The 21735-nt window shown below is 43.8% G+C and overlaps 2 protein-coding genes across 2 annotated transcripts; one reads left to right on the forward strand and one right to left on the reverse strand.

The window, feature by feature from the left end:
- Window positions 1-1575: 1575 nt before the first annotated feature.
- Window positions 1576-10329, forward strand: LOC128500662 (hydroxysteroid 11-beta-dehydrogenase 1-like protein A). Its single transcript, XM_053469898.1, is given in 7 exon segments — window positions 1576-1689; window positions 1831-1961; window positions 6849-6960; window positions 8355-8543; window positions 9861-9919; window positions 9921-10005; window positions 10104-10329. Coding segments are annotated over 7 exon segments (876 nt in total). The 5' UTR covers window positions 1576-1604; the 3' UTR covers window positions 10319-10329.
- Window positions 10330-15327: 4998 nt separating this feature from the next.
- On the reverse strand, window positions 15328-18190 carry PLA2G1B (phospholipase A2 group IB). The gene is made up of 4 exons (XM_053469954.1): window positions 18063-18190; window positions 17135-17294; window positions 16090-16217; window positions 15328-15540 (listed from the first exon to the last, which is right to left on the reverse strand). Exons 1-4 carry the CDS (start codon window positions 18088-18090, stop codon window positions 15422-15424), a joined length of 435 nt encoding a protein of 144 aa, XP_053325929.1. The 5' UTR covers window positions 18091-18190; the 3' UTR covers window positions 15328-15421.
- Window positions 18191-21735: the final 3545 nt, after the last annotated feature.

The raw sequence follows: 21735 nt of genomic DNA on the forward strand, positions 1-21735 counted from the left end.
GATGAAAATGAGAGGTGAAAGAGAGCAGCTTTGATCCCGTAGCAATCTAGAAATGGGTCAGTTTTACAGCTGTCAGCCAGCACCAGGCGGTAAATGTCTCGATAAATAAGGTCAATATATGAGCAGAGCATCTCATCTAACACAAACCTACCCGTAAGATCATAAGACAAACAATCAAAAGCTTTCTTCTGGCCAAGACTGACCAGCCTGGACCTTGTGGTGATATCATGGATCACATCTTTGATAAAAGTTGCATTTCTCTTCCTTCTCAAGATTCCCCTCTTTTGCATGGAAGATGATTCACCTGGATTCCTCCTCAAAGTGCCTTTTCAGCCCCCTTTGGTCTCCTCATCCCCCACCTTTCAACCACATTACTGAAGGTGTAACAGAGACTGCAACTTGCGCTACAGCCTTTAGAAGTCCTTTATCCTATGAGAATCCCATCAGGGCGGCTCCATGACCAGTTGATGGAGCCGGCCCCAATTGAGCCTCTAGCCTCCCTCGTGGATGCCTCCGTGACCATCTCCCTTAGCAGTTTGGAAGTCTTGTCCAGCTTCTCTACAATATCAAAGGAGCTATGTCCCTCTACCTCAATTGAGGAATCCCCCATACATTTACACAAATTAAGGTGGCCCTTGGAGCCCTTTGGCTAAAGGACCAAATAATGTTTGGCACTATGCCACAGCAGGAAGAAATAGGGATGGAATGAACAATTCTTCTCTGTCATCAAATTTTGTGTTTCAATGTACGTTTATATAACATGGCTCCCCACACAAATAAAAGTTGAATTAATTTACCACGCAATTTTAAGTCATCAGTTGTCTTACCAAAAAAAAGTGAAAGAATGTTTACTTTCTACTTTTCTGCATTGGGACCAGGACAGCATGTCACCTTTTAATAAATTATTTTTATATCATTTAATTCTACAGGAGAACACCAACTAAGACAATAATTCCACAAACACAAGCAGGTCTACATCAGAATGATTTAAAAAGAAAAAAACAAGTTTTGGAATGGCCTAGTCAAAATCCAGACTTTAGCCCAATGTGATTCCTGCTTGAAAACCCTCAAATGACCATGAATTAAACTGGTTCTCCAATTATATATTATATATTATATATACTGCAATATACAATACCTTTTTACTGGGCTAAGATTTCAAGAGTATCAACCTCCCTTTATCAAGTCAAAAGACAACTGTGCAGGGTTTAAGGAGAATGATAGAGGCTGATAAGGTATAGATCACACACCAGTTGATGGTGGTCAGAAATTAGTTTAGTCAGTGAGACTAATTTGGAGGGAAAGAGGGAGTGTATACAAAGGCTCTAAACATGTATTATGCACGTCTGTATTATTTGTGCTGCATACAGACACTCGCTTGAAATAATGCTGCACAAAAGCAAGGAAGGAGTTGGTATGACCCACAGAGAGGTTAATAACCAGAGATACGTTAACCTACAGAACTTCAGTCATGTCATAAAACTTATGTTCCTCATTGGCTGAGTGACAGTGACAAAAGCTAAATGACAGGGATATTGCAATAGCTATCCTGTCCTGAAATGCTGCTTTTCACAGGTCCAGAAAGATAGCCGCACATTGACATCATGGTTGGAGTTAAGATCCTGATTGTCTCTCTCCTAGTGGGAATCTCTGCATATCATTTCTTCAGCTCAGAGACCATTAGCTACGGTAAATATTAAACTTAATCTATGTCTGCTAAACGATGGAACCTGGAAGCCATTTTATTGACATATACTTTAATTATTATAACTATAATTATTTAACTATAATATCATCAGCGGTCTCATACAAAGTAAATGGATTTTACAGGGATGGTCTATGGGAAGCGAGTTCTTGTAACTGGATCCAGTACAGGGATTGGGGAGCAGATTGCATATCAATTTGCACAGATGGGAGCACACTTGGTGCTCACAGCAAGAAGAGAGCAACGTCTTCAAGAGGTAAACAAGAGACACCTGGATTTCACAGTACTGTGCTGGCAAAACTGGTGCAAGAAGAGGGTATTTCATACCTAGACAGTATTCTTAAACTATACATGTAATCTGTGTCCTCAAATAATTCAAGCAGCCATATTCGGAGACATATCTTGGCTGGGTGTTGCTCAAGGTCTGACCCAGGGCAATGCCCCAGCCACCTCATACCACTTACTTCCTTAGCACCATCTACCATGCTAAACATTAACGGATCCAGGGGGGCAACCAGACTTACCTCTATCTCACTCAGTTCTAGGGGGAGGTTGGGTTGAGCAGGGTCAGATAAAGTGGGGGGGGTTGTCAGTCCGTAAACGTGTCTTTGGGTATGTTTGTGTGTGTCTGGCTATTTTAGTGTGTGAACGTGTGTCTGTCTGGGTGTGTTAGCTTGTCTGTTAGCTTTGTATGTTAGTTAAAGTAAGTTTCAGGGTATGTTATTGAAAGTATGTGCGAGTCAGTATGTGAGAGTGTGTTGGGGGATTTTTGTGTGTGAACATGTGTAACGCTTCCCCATGCGCTGGCTGGACTTGTTTATACTTTGCCTTATTTATTTCCTGTTTCCAGCCACTAGTGGCCGCCCTTGCTATTCAGAGCCTCTCAGACTAATTATCAGGTCCAGCTGCAGTTGATCTCATGATCAAATCAGCCTTTATAAACCTGCCCAGCCCTGCAGTCTGGCCCTTGACTGTAATGTTTGAGGACTACCTGTTTGGTTCCTGATTTGTTCCAGTACCTTGCCGTGTTCCAGTACCTTGCCGTGTTCCAGTACCTTGCCTTGCTCCAGTACCTTGCCTTGCTCCAGTACCTTGCCTTGCTCCAGTACCTTGCCTTGCTCCAGTACCTTGCCTTGCTCCAGTACCTTGCCTTGCTCCAGTACCTTGCCTTGCTCCAGTACCTTGCCTTGCTCCAGTACCTTGCCTTGCTCCAGTACCTTGCCTTGCTCCAGTACCTTGCCTTGCTCCAGTACCTTGCCTTGTTCCAGTACCTTGCCTTGTTCCAGTACCTTGCCTTGTTCCAGTACCTTGCCTTGTTCCAGTACCTTGCCTTGTTCCAGTACCTTGCCTTGTTCCAGTACCTGCCTTGTTCCAGTACCTGCCTTGTTCCAGTACCTGCCTTGTTCCAGTACCTGCCGTGTTCCTGAGTTGCGGCCTGCGCCCCACTAAGTGGACTCCCAAGTAGAGTACCCTGCAAGTGGGCAACCTGCCGTGTGCCCTGCAAGTGGGCAACCTGCCATGTTCCTGAGTTGCGGCCAGCGCCCCAGTAAGTGGACTCCAAAGTCGAGTACCCTGTAAGTGGGCAACCTGCCGTGTGCCCTGCAAGTGGGCAACCTGCCATGTTCCTGAGTTGCGGCCTGCGCCCCACTAGTGGACTCCCAAGAGGAGTGCCCTGCATCGCGACTCCCAGGATGACTGCCACTGGCGGACTACCCTGGTTGAGTGCCCTGCGAGTGGGCAACCTGCCGTGTGCCCTGCGAGTGGGCAACCTGCCGTGTGCCCTGCAAGTGGGCAACCTGCCGTGTGCCCTGGAAGAGGGCTTCTAGTCGTGTGCCCCGCAAGAGGGCTTCTAGCCGTGCCGTGTGCCCCGCAAGTGGGCTTATCTGCCGTGTGCCCCGCAAGAGGGCTTATCTGCCGTGTGCCCCGCAAGAGGGCTTATCTGCCGTGTGCCCCGCAAGAGGGCTTATCTGCCGTGTGCCCCGCAAGAGGGCTTATCTGCCGTGTGCCCCGCAAGAGGGCTTATCTGCCGTGTGCCCCGCAAGAGGGCTTATCTGCCGTGTGCCCCGCAAGAGGGCTTATCTGCCGTGTGCCCCGCAAGAGGGCTTATCTGCCGTGTGCCCCGCAATTGGGCTTCCTGCCGTGTGCCCTGCAATAGGGCTTCCAGCCAAGAGTCATTCCTTGCTTTAGTTCTGCTTCCTTTATGAGGTCTGCCCCATCCGTGTGTTCTGTTTGTCTCAGTCCAAAGGTATGTCTCCGTGTTATGTGTTTTGATTACATGTCTGGTTTGTTCCGTATGTCTGTCATGCAGGGATTAGCGTTAGGACCCACCGTCATTGGAGTACTTTGGCGTAGTGGTGGGCTAAGCATACTATGGCCATAAGATGTGACGGAATCTCCAATACTTATCAAATAGTCCTAGGCTAGTTTCTGTATAGTGTGTCCTGTCTTGTTCATGTCTGTTGTATGTTGTATCCCCTGCACCTGGGCTCCTTATCCATCTGTGTCCTCAGCTCGTGACAGAATGTCAAGGCCAATACGAGGAGTCCGCGGGGATGCCTGCAGTACTGGAATTAGTGGTGAACACGAAGACCCAGACACAAAGAGACCACAGGTCCCTAAGCATCCGGGGGCTGCTCCTTGCGGTGGGGGTATGTAACGCTTCCCCATGCGCTGGCTGGACTTGTTTATACTTTGCCTTATTTATTTCCTGTTTCCAGCCACTAGTGGCCGCCCTTGCTATTCAGAGCCTCTCAGACTAATTATCAGGTCCAGCTGCAGTTGATCTCATGATCAAATCAGCCTTTATAAACCTGCCCAGCCCTGCAGTCTGGCCCTTGACTGTAATGTTTGAGGACTACCTGTTTGGTTCCTGATTTGTTCCAGTACCTTGCCGTGTTCCAGTACCTTGCCGTGTTCCAGTACCTTGCCGTGTTCCAGTACCTTGCCGTGTTCCAGTACCTTGCCGTGTTCCAGTACCTTGCCGTGTTCCAGTACCTTGCCTTGCTCCAGTACCTTGCCTTGCTCCAGTACCTTGCCTTGCTCCAGTACCTTGCCTTGCTCCAGTACCTTGCCTTGCTCCAGTACCTTGCCTTGCTCCAGTACCTTGCCTTGCTCCAGTACCTTGCCTTGCTCCAGTACCTTGCCTTGTTCCAGTACCTTGCCTTGTTCCAGTACCTTGCCTTGTTCCAGTACCTTGCCTTGTTCCAGTACCTTGCCTTGTTCCAGTACCTTGCCTTGTTCCAGTACCTTGCCTTGTTCCAGTACCTTGCCTTGTTCCAGTACCTTGCCTTGTTCCAGTACCTTGCCTTGTTCCAGTACCTTGCCTTGTTCCAGTACCTGCCTTGTTCCAGTACCTGCCGTGTTCCTGAGTTGCGGCCTGCGCCCCACTAAGTGGACTCCCAAGTAGAGTACCCTGCAAGTGGGCAACCTGCCGTGTGCCCTGCAAGTGGGCAACCTGCCATGTTCCTGAGTTGCGGCCAGCGCCCCAGTAAGTGGACTCCAAAGTCGAGTACCCTGTAAGTGGGCAACCTGCCGTGTGCCCTGCAAGTGGGCAACCTGCCATGTTCCTGAGTTGCGGCCTGCGCCCCACTAGTGGACTCCCAAGAGGAGTGCCCTGCATCGCGACTCCCAGGATGACTGCCACTGGCGGACTACCCTGGTTGAGTGCCCTGCGAGTGGGCAACCTGCCGTGTGCCCTGCAAGTGGGCAACCTGCCGTGTGCCCTGGAAGAGGGCTTCTAGTCGTGTGCCCCGCAAGAGGGCTTCTAGCCGTGCCGTGTGCCCCGCAAGAGGGCTTATCTGCCGTGTGCCCCGCAAGAGGGCTTATCTGCCGTGTGCCCCGCAAGAGGGCTTATCTGCCGTGTGCCCCGCAAGAGGGCTTATCTGCCGTGTGCCCCGCAAGAGGGCTTATCTGCCGTGTGCCCCGCAAGAGGGCTTATCTGCCGTGTGCCCCGCAAGAGGGCTTATCTGCCGTGTGCCCCGCAAGAGGGCTTATCTGCCGTGTGCCCCGCAAGAGGGCTTATCTGCCGTGTGCCCCGCAAGAGGGCTTATCTGCCGTGTGCCCCGCAATTGGGCTTCCTGCCGTGTGCCCTGCAATAGGGCTTCCAGCCAAGAGTCATTCCTTGCTTTAGTTCTGCTTCCTTTATGAGGTCTGCCCCATCCGTGTGTTCTGTTTGTCTCAGTCCAAAGGTATGTCTCCGTGTTATGTGTTTTGATTACATGTCTGGTTTGTTCCGTATGTCTGTCATGCAGGGATTAGCGTTAGGACCCACCGTCATTGGAGTACTTTGGCGTAGTGGTGGGCTAAGCATACTATGGCCATAAGATGTGACGGAATCTCCAATACTTATCAAATAGTCCTAGGCTAGTTTCTGTATAGTGTGTCCTGTCTTGTTCATGTCTGTTGTATGTTGTATCCCCTGCACCTGGGCTCCTTATCCATCTGTGTCCTCAGCTCGTGACAACATGTGTGTTAGTGTTGAATGTGTGAATGTGTGTGTTAGTGTTGAATGTCTAGTAGTGTTACCATGCATGTCTGGATGCGTGTCTTGGTTCTAGTGTCTGAATTTGTGTTTGGGTGTGGGTTAGTGTGAGTGACCTTTCCAAGGTCAGGCTCCCCGATGCTAAGCGCAGCGGTATGAAGCTGTATGTGCGGCACGAAGCAAGGTCATAATGCATGTGCAGAACAGAGTAAGATCAAAATGAAGATTAAGTGGATAAACAGGGAGGCCCAATAAAAGAAAACAAGGGGATAAGGAGAAAAGCAGGGTCAAAAGCTGATCCAAGCAGATCAGGTCCTCAATTGCTGCAGGGTCGAGTGTTGCAGCTACGGCTTCCCTCACTGTCCAACGCACATATGTCATAAAAACTAGCAGAAAATAGCACACTTGCTCAACCATTGTATAGAAAGTATTGAAAAGTATGTCTGATAGAACCCACCAGTGTTCACCTTGGAAAAGAAATACAATAGCTCCCTTGTGGTATCCCAATACTATTCTCAGTCCTACCACTCAAAGTCGGTGGCTCCTATGTGGTTATTCAACAGGGACAGAGATACTTCTGAGTGGTTCCCCTAATCTCTATAGGGACCTTATCATCAATCCTGTAGTTTCACCTAATTTTTGGATGTTTTCTTTGCTTCCTAGGTCACAAGGAAATGTCTTGAGTTGGGAGCTTCTTCTGCTGATTATGTTGTCTCTGATATGACAAATCTGACATCCGCACAGGAAGTGGCCCAAATAGCCACTAAAAAGCTAGGTCATTATATTGTTGGGGTGATCAGTATTAAACAATAACACTTAAAGGTTCCAGCAGGCCATTTTATGCATTATTTATATATTAAAAACATGGGAGGGCCAGTAACAATAAAGGGAGGTAGGACCATCCAATGGCTCGCCCAGGCTGTAGGCCCCCTTGCCAGCCTTCCCTTGGTTGAAAATGTGTTCACTATGCCAATTTTTATAATCATTTTTGTCAGGATCAGTGAAGCAAACATTTTTACTTATTTTCTTTAATTTGCTTACAAATAGTGTATTTTACCCTTCTTCTGGGGGCTACTTCTTACAGACAACTTAGGTGTTTCTGCTGCTAGTGCTTACACAATGTTACAAGCAGGTGCAGAGGCAATGAGGGTCGCTCCCAATGCATTCTTCTATAGCGGCTGTACCCTGCTACAACCCATTCGTGTCACCTTCATGCTAACCTGCTAGACAGGACATCAAATTAAAGATGCATTCTTTAGGTTGGGCAGCTGAATGTCTCACTCTGCTGAGTATGAGGACAATGGGAGGGATTCCAACCTTAGGAACAGTTATATAAAAAATTTCAATATGGGGAAAGCAAATCCTGTAATGAGAGAAAGTTGAGCGTTCCGCAACCTGACGGCAATCAAAAGTAATGCTACATACATTTAAAGTGTGTAATGATCGTTTAAAGGTACCCTCCAGTCATCACATGCTCATTAATCTGTATGATTTAGTGTGACCTTATATTTAGCATTGTTTATTTCAGTCCAAACGCAGAGGGAATCCTCAATAGACTCCACTTTTCGAAAAAGCAAGTGCATGTTAGATTAGGAGGTGGACCCTAATGTATCAAACTAGAAGTTATTTACACCCACCCAGAATCACTTTTGTCAATATCTAACACGGCAAGTGTCTCTAGACAGAAAATCAGAGCACGCGCATTAGTAAATACACTCCCACCAATTTTGTACTTCTCAATGAAGAGAATTGGATGGAAACAAAACACACTTCTGCAAATATGGGCAGGACTAAGACATACGCAGCCAAGCTATGTCACGTTATGATTCCGTGGACTCTCTCATTTATGTATGTTAGATTTTGAACGCGGTATAGGGTTGCAAATGCATGCGGCTCAGTGCTTCACACAGGGGTCTGCACCAACATTGTTGATGGTGGACATTTACTGGGGTCTGTGGAGGATAATTTAATGATGTTTTATAGACCTCACAAACTTTGCCACGGACACTGGTGTCTTTGTACAGACACTTTGCCAACCCCTGGCTTCACCTACATGCATTGGATCTAAACTTCCAACAGAGATACTAGTGTTTAGATTTGTAAATGTTAGACCTTTATGGAGGCCGCAGCAGCTGCACTGACTACTCTGTTCTTGTTTCCTACTTCCAGGCAGTTTGGATTATTTGGTTTTAAACCATATTGGTGGATCAGGATCATTTGGAACTTTTCAGGGTGACATGGATTCCTTATTAAGCTCCATGACAGTGAATTTCCTGAGCTATGTCCAGCTTACCGCTACAGCCCTGTCTGCTTTGAAACAGTCCAATGGGAGCATTGTCATTATGTCCTCTTTGAGTGGTAATGTTTGTTTTGGGTAGAGGCATGTAATTGCATATGTATACATTTTGAATTACAGATTGCATGCATGGGTATTTTTTGTGGGTATCAATTTCTATTGAATAGCTTGTTGTTTCCTTGTAGCTTATTAGTGCATAGATGTATAACTGATATACCTGCCTGGGTGAGTGAGCCTCAAGGACACTCAATGATACTGCATACAGACAAAAAGTGCACCATGAAGGGCCCCTGTCTCGTATAACAAAAGGAGTTAGACCGATCAGCTATAACATTATTACCACCTGCCTAATATTGTGTAGTAGCCATGATAACAAGATTATCAGTGTTATTCACTTCACCTGTCAGTGGTCATAATGTTATGGCTGATCGGTGTGTGTTCCAATATAATTTACTTGGGTGGGCATACAGGTACAATCAAGGGTCTGAGGTAAGTGCCATTTACAGATGTTCTAACAGTTCAATTTAAATCATTTTGAAAAGTTGAAATAAGTGGTAGGGAGTTCCAGAAATATGGAGCAACCAAGCAGAATGCCTTTTAGACAGGATGGAGCAGTAACTGTTAAAGGAGCAGAGAAGCTCCTGCTATAGATGAGGCAGAGAGGGCATGTAGGTGGATGATGGTGAAATAAATAAAGCACAATGCTCAATGTCCTCATTTTTAATCCGTGTCCTGGTCACTTATGAAACAAAGCTACTAAAAGCAGGTGACTTGTACCTACGTAATGTGGAAATCAAACATCTTTTATCTAAAGTCGGTTCAGATATTCCATTGTTACCAGTCTTTGTAATATCAAATGATCATCTCCATCAACCTTTACTTCAAAGAAGCTGCGTCCTTCTAGACTATTGTGTTTCCTTGTTGAAATCTAACATTATTAGATACAGTAAATTTACCAATAAGTGTTGTATCTGTTGTGGCTAAATATAAATAAGATAATAATTCAAATGCAATAATATTAAAAGTTAATCATTCATAATAATTGTGCATATCTAAGTAGACTGTCAGTGCTATAAATGCCTTCAATGTAAATAAAAAGTCCAATTGGCAAATTATTTCATTTAAGAGTACAAATATAACATAGTCTCTAACTCTTTCTCATAGGCCCATTTTTAAGAGAAGCCTGACACCTTTTGGGCAAACAAAGCAACTCCTCCCGTAGCATAAAGTAGTTGGCCTATGGGGCAGTAGCCCCCCCGGCTTCTAGGCGAGTTCTCTCCTGCTCATTTTCCTCTGCAAAATCTTTACCTTCTTACTCTACAAGAATATGGTCAGAATTCTCTTGTCTGAAGCCAGCAAACTCTGATTATTTTGCACAGGTCGCTTTGGCGCTCCATTTACTACCAGCTATTGTGCAGCTAAATTCGCTCTGGAAGGTTTTTTACAGTTCTCTCCGTAGGGAATGTTCCCTTCAGAAGAATAACATATCTGTAACGGTAGCCGTGCTTGGATTCATTGACACAGGTGAGGCAGACACATTGTGCTTACTTAGTTATTGTAGCAACGTCCTTTGTCCTCCCGAAATTAATAACTATGTCTTTATCCCCTTGTTTACTCCACAGAAAATGCAGTGAAAAAGGTTGGTGACAAAGTGACCATGACAGCTTCACCAAAAGAGGACTGCGCCAAGGAGGTAGTTAAGGCGGCAGTTCTGCGACAGTCAGAGTTGTTCTATCCATACTGGAGCATTAAGCCCTTGGTCCTGCTGAAAGACTGGGCCCCTGAATTTATGGGGAGTTTACTAGATAAATTCTATGTCCTAGAAAACATTAAATGATAATAACAAAATATCCACACCCTTGTGCATCTAGTTTGCGTGGTTGGTTTGCCTTTATGTGCTACAGGCAATACACTTAAAATAAATGTCATTTTTTTTTTAACACATTTCCTTTAACTGAAATCTATTAAGCCCCATCCAACGTCTTCATACACTTGGCGCCACCTACTGGCATTTGTCTTATTTGTCTCATACAAATAATATTTCAGAATTACCGTATTTGCTCGATTATAAGACGACCCCCCAAAATCTGAATATTAACTTAGGAAAAAAAGAAAAAGCATGAATATAAGACGACCCTAAACGAAAAAAGTTTTACCAGTAAATGTTAATTCATGTAAACTATTTTTTTTAATAAAAGCTATGATTGGGAAAAATATTTTTTTTGTTTTTATTTCCTTGTATTTTCCAACCTGTCCCCCAGTTACGCACATCTGCCCCCAGGCTTGCCACACCAATATGGCACTGTGGCCCATTATATGCCTTTTAACCCTCTATATGCCACTGTGCCCCATGGTATGCCTTTTGACCCCCTATGTGCCACTCTGCCTCCAGAAATGCCTTATACCCCTATATCCCATTCTGGCATTTAGGGGGTTAAAATGCATATTATGGGGCAGAGTGGCATATAGGGAGGTATAAGGCATTCCAGGAGGCAGAGTGGCATTAAGGGAGTTAAAAGGCATTGTATAGAGCACTCTGCCTCCAGAAATGCCTTATACCCCTATATGCCACTCTGGCATTTAGGGGGTTAAAAGGCATATTATGGGGCAGAGTGGCATATAGGGAGGTATAAGGCATTTCAGGAGGCAGAGTGCTCTATTAAATGCCCCCTTAACGCCACTCTGCCTCCTGAAATGACTTATACCTCCCTATATGCCACTCTGACCCATAATATGCCTTTTAACCCCCTAAGTGCCAGAGTGGCATATAGGGGTATAAGGCATTCCAGAAATGCCCTATGCCCCCATTTAACACACACACTTACCGGTGCTTCCAATTTCCTGCTGTATTGCCGGGGCAGCGGGTTGACGTCTCCTTCCGCTGCAGCCGGAAGGAGGTGGAGTTGGCAGCGGGGGTTTGTCTGCGTCCGTCGCGCATACCTTTGCGGCACCGGTTCGGGGAACTCTGATCTCTGACAGTCGGGGAAGATATGCACGACGGACGCAGACAACCCCCGCTGCTAGCCATACCTCCTTCCGGCTGCAGCGGACGTTGTCTACGCGGATCGCGTAGACGTCAACCTGCTGCCCCGGCAATACAGCAGGAAGCACCGGTAAGTGTGTGTATGGGGGGGGAGACAGGAGGATCCAGGTCCCCTGCAGCGGTGCGGGGGATCTGGATCTTAGTCTCATAATCAGACCTCTATTTGAGGTCTGATTAGAAGATGACCCCGATTAGAAGACAAGGGGCATTTTTCAGAGCATTTGCTCTGAAAAAAACTCGTCTTATAATCGAGCAAATACGGTAATTAGAAGAATTATAAGACGACCCCCAAATCTGAATATTAATTTAGGAAAAAAAGAAAAAGCCTGAATATATGACGACCCTATAGGAAAAAGTTTTACCAGTAAATATTAATTCATGTAAACATTTTTTTTTAATAAAAGCTATGATTGAGAAAAATATTTTGGTTTTATTTCCTTCTACCGTATTTGCTCGATTATAAGACGACCCTGATTGTAAGACGACCCCCCAAATCTGAATATTAATTTAGGAAAAAAAGAAAAAGCCTGAATATATGACGACCCTATAGGAAAAAAGTTTTACCAGTAAATATTAATTCATGTAAACTATTTTTTTTAATAAAAGCCATGATTGAGAAAAATATTTTGGTTTTATTTCCTTCTATTTTCCAACCTGCCCTCCCAGTTATGCACATCTGCCCCAGAAATGCCTTATACCCCCTATATGCCACTGTGCCCCATGATATGCCTTTTAACCCTCTAAATGCCACTGTGCCCCATGATATGCCTTTTAACCCTATATGCCACTGTGCCCCATGATATGCCTTTTGACCCCTATCTGCCACATCTACACGCTCCCTCGGCTACACACCGGGGACTCAGAAGCACCGGTAAGTGGGGCGGGGGGGGGGGATCCAGGTCCCCTGCAGCTGTGGGGGATCTGGATCTTAGTCGCATAGTCAGACCTATTTGAGGTCTGATTATAAGACGACCCCGATTATAAGACGAGGGGTATTTTTCAGAGCATATTTTTCTGAAAAAAACCTCGTCTTATAATGGAGCAAATACGGTATTAAACGCTCGTCTACATCCACTAGGCAAGCCCAAAAAACATGAAGTGCTACCACAATTACAGGGGATCTTGGGTAGGCATATGCAAACAAGGTTAACAGTGATCACCTTTTTTGCCTCTATACCCACTTTATACTTGATCCAAAAAGACAGCAATGAAACTCAACACATCATTTAGGAAAACATTATTTCTGTAGTTAGGTGCTTAAACAGAAAGTTTAATAAATGTGACATCTAGCAACTGAACACAAGACATAATGAGCTTGATTTAACCACCAAACCTTAATTGGAATGAATAACACATGGTTTGGGATTCAATGACCTATCTAAAATCAAATCCTCAAGCATAGTAACTAGACAGTGAGCAGAGTGTGTAAGGATGTGTTTTCCCATGCAAGTTTTAAAAATATAATGAACTGAGTTGTCTGTATTAAAAGGGGTTTTCAATCAAAATTATGACATTTCAGCTTCACGCATTGTGTCATGGGCCACCATAGACTTTGGGCCTTAAGGTATCTACTGAACAATAGCCAGTAAATCCATTTACAATTCATGAAAGGGTGTGCAGTTTCTGTGAAATGTGCATATTACCATCGAGGAACATAGGGCATGGATTTAGGTCACTGGTTCACAGTATCCTATGTCTTTTGGGCAAGACAATATAGTACACGGATATGAATTTAGGCTGTTATATTACTCTCTGAAATAAGAATTACAAACCTTCACGTGGATCTGTGAAAACTGCATGGGTATCCAACACCTTGACCAACTGGTTAACTCACTAATTTGTTCTTGGCTGTGAATGTTCACTGCAGGTCTCTGCCTCCAAGCTCTGGGTGCCCTTTTTTATTTTGTAAGTTGTGTCCCATTAATGTTGGGTGTTTTTAAACAGAATCTTTGTATTTTATCTTTGGTATTTTTGTCAGTAACTGATCTGCTGACAGATAAAGGGTTAAATTATGGTTTGTTGGTAGAATGTAAGGGTAGAAATGAAAATTCCCTTCATGGTGAGAAGCCACAAACTGACTCTTTGGGCTGCAATTTTTATTTAATTCAAAAAAAGGCTAATGTTAGCCTCCCTCCCAGGACCTTTACACACTGCCTTTACACACACATCTGTCCATAAACACACATATACACATACACTGCGCTAACAAACACATATACTGTGTCTCACAAAAGTTTTTTCATATTTTTCAGCACTGCCTTAACCCTCTAGGGCATGAATTTCATCAGAGCTTCACAGGTTGCCACTTTTGTGAGACACTGTATACACGTACACTGCCCTTACACACATCTGCTCATAAACATACATATACACATACACTGCCCTTACACACACACTTATACATGTACACTGCCTTTACACACACACACACATATACACATACACTGCCCTTACACACACCTGCCTTTACACACACACATACATACACATACACTGCCCTTACACCCCTATCTCCCCATATCTTACCTCTTACTCTAGCCTCCCTCCTTCATCCTCCATCCTGTGGTGGGAGCATGAGGTCTCTCACTTCAGACCTCGCTTTAGTAGCAGTAGCTAATACCGCAGGATCAAAAAACATGTGCTTTGTGACCCAGCTGGGCACCTCTGTTACTGGGTAAATATGTGCCATGCACTTGCTGCACCCACCTTAACACCCCTGTATGTATATCTAAATATACTAGGCAAAAATTATACTGTCCTGCCTTTGCACACTTCCAGACAGGTCCTTCTAAAGCCTCCAGTTTTCCTAGATAATACCCTAGATACTAAAGTTCCAGCTACAAGCTATCAATAATCAAACTTAAGCATCATGATTACAAAGGTGAAATAGCTATCAATAACACCCCTGACTAGGCTTTGTCGGGGGTATTATTGATCACTTCTAAATAGAATTTGATGCAGAAAAAAAGGGTTTTTTGGGTTTTTTTAGTACTAGTAAGACTTATAAAACTACACTATTTATGAAAGTCCTCACATTCTTTCAAATTATGTTTGGTTTTCCTGCAATACAATCTATTTGACAGCTGACCTTTAGCTCAATGTATTGTTTTTTAATATACAGATATAGAATTTGACAAGAGAGCCATTAAGTGCTTCTAATCTGCCCGTTTTTCATGCTGTAGAGATTCAACCTGTTTTAGATTCAGGAAAGTGATTTGCCAATCCCATGGGCATCCAACATGCGGCCCACAGGACATAAAGGTGCAGCCAACCTGAGGGCCGTGTGGAAGTATATATATATGTCCTGTTTTAAAATATAGCGGGTGCTCTTGCTAAAATACATATACACTGACAGTTACACATACTTAACCTAACACACACTTACACACTCATGCTGACACATAGTCCCACTGTTTTAGATACGCATTCATTCTTACACATTAATGCTAACATTTTGCTAAATATTGTGCACCAATGGTTCCTGACAGCTATAATCCTTTAAGAAATTTGAGCCTCCCTTATCGTTTTGTATTCCTAGGGCACCACAAGGTAACGGACTTGTTAGAGCCATGAGATGAAACTACAATTCTCTTGCCAACTCTTGCTTCAGTGAAAAAAAACCCAATCTGATTACCCTAACATTACTTCACCATGAAAACTGAAGCTGGAGATGCCCTAGGAGTGCAGAGTCTGCCTAGATGACCCGCTTGCATCGCTGCTCCCATTATTTGAGGCAAAATGTCTCTTTTAATAAAAACTATAACTGCGACTGCTATGATTCCCACTGTTATGAGAGACACACGTTTGCAAACCAAAAACGTCTTTAGCCCACTTTATTCAGCGTCAATGTCAAACTGTTCATTTCCATGTCTGGTGATGTTGGAAGGGAGCAGAGAGTTAACAATATCTGCTTTTGTCCAGATCCTTGTAGGCTGCGTTATAAGGTGACTTTGAGAAACAAATGGCAGCAGCACGGTCGCAGTTACAGATAAACTGATCACAGGCGTCGCTGTAAGCTGAGAAGAGACAGCATTTTAAAACATAGAAATTCATTATATGGACTTTACATTGGTCACAGCTGTGTCATAGTGCAAGTGATCAAATCATACCCCAAAGCAATACAAGGATATGCATTATTTACTTTCACTTCTATATATTAAAGTAAAATATATGTGGGGAAAAAACTTACGTTAATCGAATAATCAGAATATTTTGTTTTATTGTTTGATTTGGATTTTATGAGCTAAGTAGCTCCAGATATGTTGGGATTAGGTATACATGGTAAATGGAAAGAAATCATCAGGATCATTCTTTTAGTTGCACCATAACCACTTGTTCTTACAGTGTTTGTATGCTCCACAGTAAGGACCAGTGTTCCAGAGAGATAAATAGTATCTAGCACTCAATGTATATCTGGACTACAACTTGATTGATGATGACCGCACTGTTAGATATATTGTAAATATGATGATCTGCTCTTCTGCTCCCCACAGATTAATGTAAATGTATTTGCATATAGTGAGGAGTTGAGCTGGTCCTATTACTATGTATGTGGAATCACTTACATGTACAGGTGATGGTGGTTCCAGAGCAGGTGTATTTGTATTCCCTGGTGTATGGGTTGTCAAGGAGGCCAGAACAGCTGGAGAGTCTCATGGCCTCAGAATAGCAGTTATCATGAACCTGACAGCATCTGGAAAGCAGGGAGAGAATGGGTTAGATCAAGGTTTCTCTTAGAGCCGCATTAGTAATGGACAAGAACACCCTCTAATCTCACCTAAAGTAGTATTCTAAGCAGGAGAACGGAGGCGCTCATACCAAATAACTTTAATAAAGTTAGTGTGCGTGCATGTATAGTAATTTGGTGACCACTAACTACTCCTAATAATTTATGCATACCCGATTGTTCTTAGTTGTTCATATTCCCTTTATTTTAAATAAAGACATTTTCTGTATTTTGGTCACATCTTTACTTCTTCCTTTTGATAACTTGATTTTTTTTTTGTTAAATAAATTTGCTATGGGACATATTTAAAAAGTTAATAGTATAGATTTAATTTTACTTTCACATAGTATTTAGATTTAGTAAACTCTAATCCAAAAACGGTACCTTCCCACAATCAACACACAAGTTACACAAATCTAAAAGTTGGTCACTTCCCCCTCAACCACCGACTAGATTGTAAGCTCACAAGAGCAGGGCCCTCCTCTCCCACTGATTGTAACAGCGTCACGGAATCTGCTGGCGCTATATAAATAAATGTAATGTAGTAGAGTAGCGTTTCCCAACCCCAATGGCAATGTGTTACACGGCAAAGCCATATTAGCACATTAAGAATGTGGCTGCATTTCTGAATTATATATATATATATATATATATATGTTAGTGGCATCAGAAGAAGCTGAATGTTCTACACAAGACCCAATACTGCAAATGGCCAAACAGGGATGTGGATGAGGGTTACAATTTTTACATTTTAAGGAGACGCCATGACTTGATGATAGCAATTTATTCAACTTCATTTAGAGGTATCAAAGTATTTACACATCCTGTGCGCATGGGACCTTAGGGACACTTTTGTTAACTCCTCCATCTATAGCATCACTTACCTATCCAGGGCATCCTTAGGGGTCCCACTGCCTCCTAGGCCGCAGTAGCATCCATAGTTATTGAACTCTTTAAGGGGCTCACTGTTTGGGATGGCACATTTAATCAAACTATGAAATTGCCAAAGTGCCCGACTGTGAGGGGAGGCACAAGCGCAGGCCACTAAGGAAGACAAAGATGTAGAAGTTATCAACAGTAACTCAATTTAAACATCATTCCAGGCAAGACACATTAACATTTTTTTTAAGAGAGCATATATAAAGAGTCTATATCAGATTCACCCTGCTTAAAAATTGTTGACGTGTTGTGAACATTGTTGAGAGCCAAAAAAGTAGAATGAGCAGAAACCGCATTGTTTGAAGTGCAAAAATGCCCCAGAAAAGCAATAATTTACTATCCTGGAACACAGACCCAGCAGAACATGAAGAGTAATGGATCCTCTTCTGATAAATGATTACTAAGTAAAGGGATTCATTAAAATGTTCTTCTCTAGAATCAACAAGGAAAGATCACATTCTCTCAATTGCAAGTATTACAAAATTCACAAATTAGTTAAAATGAAAAGCTACAATTGACAAATGGTTAAACGGCGTTAGAACCCAGTCAGCCACGCTAAATGTCTAATATGTACATCAAGATTTATAATACCAGCTATTATTGGTTTAGCTGGTCTCTGGAAGATGGATAAGAATTTTTACCTAAGTTTGAGTTTTGCGATGTACATCTAGCAGAGTGAGAGGCTTCAAAGGTAGCTACTGATTAGCACTTGAGGAGATACTTACCGCATGCTCTGGAAGGGCTATTTCTTTAACATAATGGGGGCAAATATGGTTTTCCTTTGAGTGACAGAAATTGACAGAGATGGTTCAGCATTAGCTCAACCCATAGACTGGTCATCCCTGGTCCTGTTTAGACATGCCTGAGACATACCTGCCAGAAGAAGAGCTAGGACCCTCATGATGTTAGTAGCGGTAGAAACACAAAAGCATCCGCACTTAAATGTACTTATATAGTTACGCTCTGGCCTTCACACCTCAGGAACATAAACTTATGTGACCTGGTGCCAAGTGTACATTTTCTCATTATAAACAAATAAAAGAACAGTGAACCTTGAATTTCTTTTCATATAGCCTATCCATGAAAGCCTGTACACCTCTATATATAGGAATCTAAAGATAAGAAGCTATCGCTTTCAGGGTCAGCCGTTAACTTCTTTAGGTCTTAATGATGGAACATTGTAAGTGTGATTAATACATTAAATGAAATAAACAAGAAAACATGACTGGGTTAAAAAAAAAAAAAAAACTTTTTTGGAAATGTCAAATGTTTTGCAAATACAGCACAAATTATGAAACAAGGTCAATGTAAAAATGAACAAACAACCAAATGGAAAGAATGGCTCAGATGTGAGTGAGAAGGTGTTATGTAATAAAAGCAAAGCAGGCAAATAAGAAGATAATGGTAAGCAGAGGAGGAACGGCGGCAGGGGAGGGCAAGTCCAGGCAAGTGGCCTGTTAATAAAATAGCCCAACATATATTTGGCAGACAGCACACTCACTGTGAGTTATGCCCAGACTGGCCATCAGACAACTGATGGGCTCTCCCGCTTACCTTTACCGGCACTGGTATGGCAGATCAAGTTGTTAATTGTGCGATATCATACATGTGATCACATTGTGAGAACATGTAAGACTCCAGCGTGCAGCTGTGTGTATCCAGCAGGCAGCTCCACATACATCACGCAGGGCCAGGGCCCATTTTAATCCAGAATCTATTCCTATCCAAAACGTATTGACAGAAAACATTATGTAACGGCTTCCTTAAGTTTCCTTGTTACTTAAGCTATATGTGGAATAGCAGGTAGGGACCCAATATTAAAAGGACACACTGAATGGTTCTTATCTGCCTGCAAGGCTCTACAGCTATGATCTGGATGGGTAACAAACACGACTGATTACATGCAACAGAACCTTTGGGTTATTTAAATAGATCACGATAATGCAGCATCTTGATTTGTCAGAGGATTTGAATTATTTGTTCTCGTTACATTGTATGCTGCCTTTGGGGCAGGGGCGTAACTAGACGCCTCAGGGCCCGGGTGCGAGAATCTGTTAAGGGCCCCCCCACCCCCTCACCCCCCAAAAAAACATGATTTTTACCCAACAATTTTTTTTCAACAAATTCAATTTACATATTGAATCATATCTGTAAAAAATTCAAAGAAAAAGGGGCGCATGTACAGAGGGCATAATCCAGGGGTGTCCAAGTTTTTTCTGCAGTGGGCCACTTCATCAGAATTGTATACGTGCGTGGGCCGCACTCATTTTTCACTGTGACAAAAAATATGGCCTTTAATAAAATATGGAGATTAAAATAAAGTAAAATGACACAAAACCTTTACTCTTCCTCTCACTGATTTCTGGGCCTAGAAAGTTTTGCGACTACAAATTCAGGATTCCTTAGATTTATTCTAGGGATGAACTAAAATGAAAATTCTGGACCAAAACATTCAGGGTTCACTAAGCCAAAACCGAAAATGACCCCCACCTTTAAAAATAATAATAAAAACTCACATTTTTAATAAAAGTAGGTAACACACAATTGGACAAAATTAGCAATATGACTTGGCATGATAGGAGTGTGATTGCTAACAGCAATTACACTCCTATCATACCCAGGCAACCAGTAAATGCTGGTACCTAGGCATGATGGGACTGTGCTCCCTGTGATTGCTGTTAGCAATCACACTCCTATCACGCCAAGTCAGCCAGTACATGCTGGTACAGGGTGGCTGTAAGTGATGTGCAGACCCCATACTGCTGGCAGCATCACTACACAAGGGGGGCAGCTAGCTAGGTTTCAGCATGTACTGGCTGACTTGGCATGATAGGAGTGTGATTGCTAACAGTAGTCACAGTCCCATCATGCCAAGGTTCCAGCACTTACACATCCATCCAGTAAATGCTGGAACCTAGGCATGATGGGACTGTGATTGCTGTTAGCAATCACACTCCTATCATGCCAAGTCAGCCAATACACGCTGGTACAGGGTGGATGTAAGTGATGTGCAGACCCCATACTGCTGGCAGCCTCAATACACAAGGGGGCAGCTAGCCAGGTTTCAGCATGTACTGGCTGACTTGGCATTATAGGAGTGTGATTGCTAACAGCAATCACAGTCCCATCATGCCTAGGTTCCAGCACTTACACATCCATCCAGTAAATGCTGGAACCTAGGCATTATGGGACTGTGATTGCTGTTAGCAATCACACTCCTATCATGCCAAGTCAGCCAGTACATGCTGGTACAGGGTGGCTGTAGTGCAGACCCCATACTGCTGGCAGCATCACTACACAAGGGGGGCAGCTGGCCAGGTTTCAGCATGTACTGGCTGACTTGGCATGATAGGAGTGTGATTGCCAACAGCAATCACAGTCCCATCATGCCTAGGTTCCAGCACTTACACATCCATGCTATCACACACACACACACACACTCATTTATTCACAGATTCATTCCCTCAATCACACACACTCATTCAAACACCCTCCCCACCCCCTTACCTGCACTGCAGCTCCTCGATGCCGCTCTCAGACTTCAGCAGGGGGCGCGGCCTCCCTCTGCCTTCTCTGCTAAAGCACAGAGGAAGTAGGATGTCACGTGAACTCCGCTTCCTCTGTGCAGTCCAGAAGACCCTCCCACAAGTAAGTAGCAGGGCTTGAGGTGCGGCTCGCATAAGATCGTTTGCCCTGGCTGCCGATCTTACGCGGGCCGCATGTTGGACGCCCCTGCCCGATTTCGGGCGGCCCCTTGGCTTGGGCCCCCCTGCCGCCGGGGGCACGGTCGCATTCGCGACCCCTGCGACCCCGGTAGTTCTGCCACTGCTTTGGTGGAAGATGACATTGGAAGAAAGAATGAGCAACAAGGACAGTGATGTCATCAGAGACTTACAAATCCTGTACTTCTGATGCTGTTCTGACTTGTAAGAAACGAGTAGCTAAAGACACAGCTGTAATTTGTTATAGCTCTAAATTATACCGATTAGCTCTAAAATAATTATACCAATTGAAAAATGAAAGCTATGTGTATACACTGTCACGGACTGGTGGTGAGCATCTAGGGTTGTGCCGCCACATACCAGGGCCCTGACAAAGCAGCGGATGTTGTCCAGAACAAATCAAAACATGGAGATACCCTGGAGCAGGCATGAAACATAGCACTAGAATAATGTGTAGGATGCTGCAGGCAGCAAGTATGGAAGCTAAGCAGAGTATCAACAGAAACGTAGCAAGCAAGGAGGACAGGGCAAGGAACAGGGAGACCGAGCAAGAAACATAACCAGACAAGACATACATGATGCAGGGCACAACAAAGGACAGGGAACAAGGCAAGGAACACAGGGGATGGAGTGAGGAGCCGGAATCCTCAGACGCTTCTCCTTTAAGCAAGGATAGGACATCTTAACTGGGACATGGGGAGAGGAGAGATGAATCAAAATCCTCAGATGATTCAGGGTAGGAGGGCAAAGGTTCATAAGAGACAGACAGACAAACATGAATACAGGAACTAGCCTAGGACTATGATAACAATTGGAGATTCCGT

Source organism: Spea bombifrons, chromosome 1 (genome assembly GCF_027358695.1).
Source record: "Spea bombifrons isolate aSpeBom1 chromosome 1, aSpeBom1.2.pri, whole genome shotgun sequence".
Taxonomy (NCBI): domain Eukaryota; kingdom Metazoa; phylum Chordata; class Amphibia; order Anura; family Pelobatidae; genus Spea; species Spea bombifrons.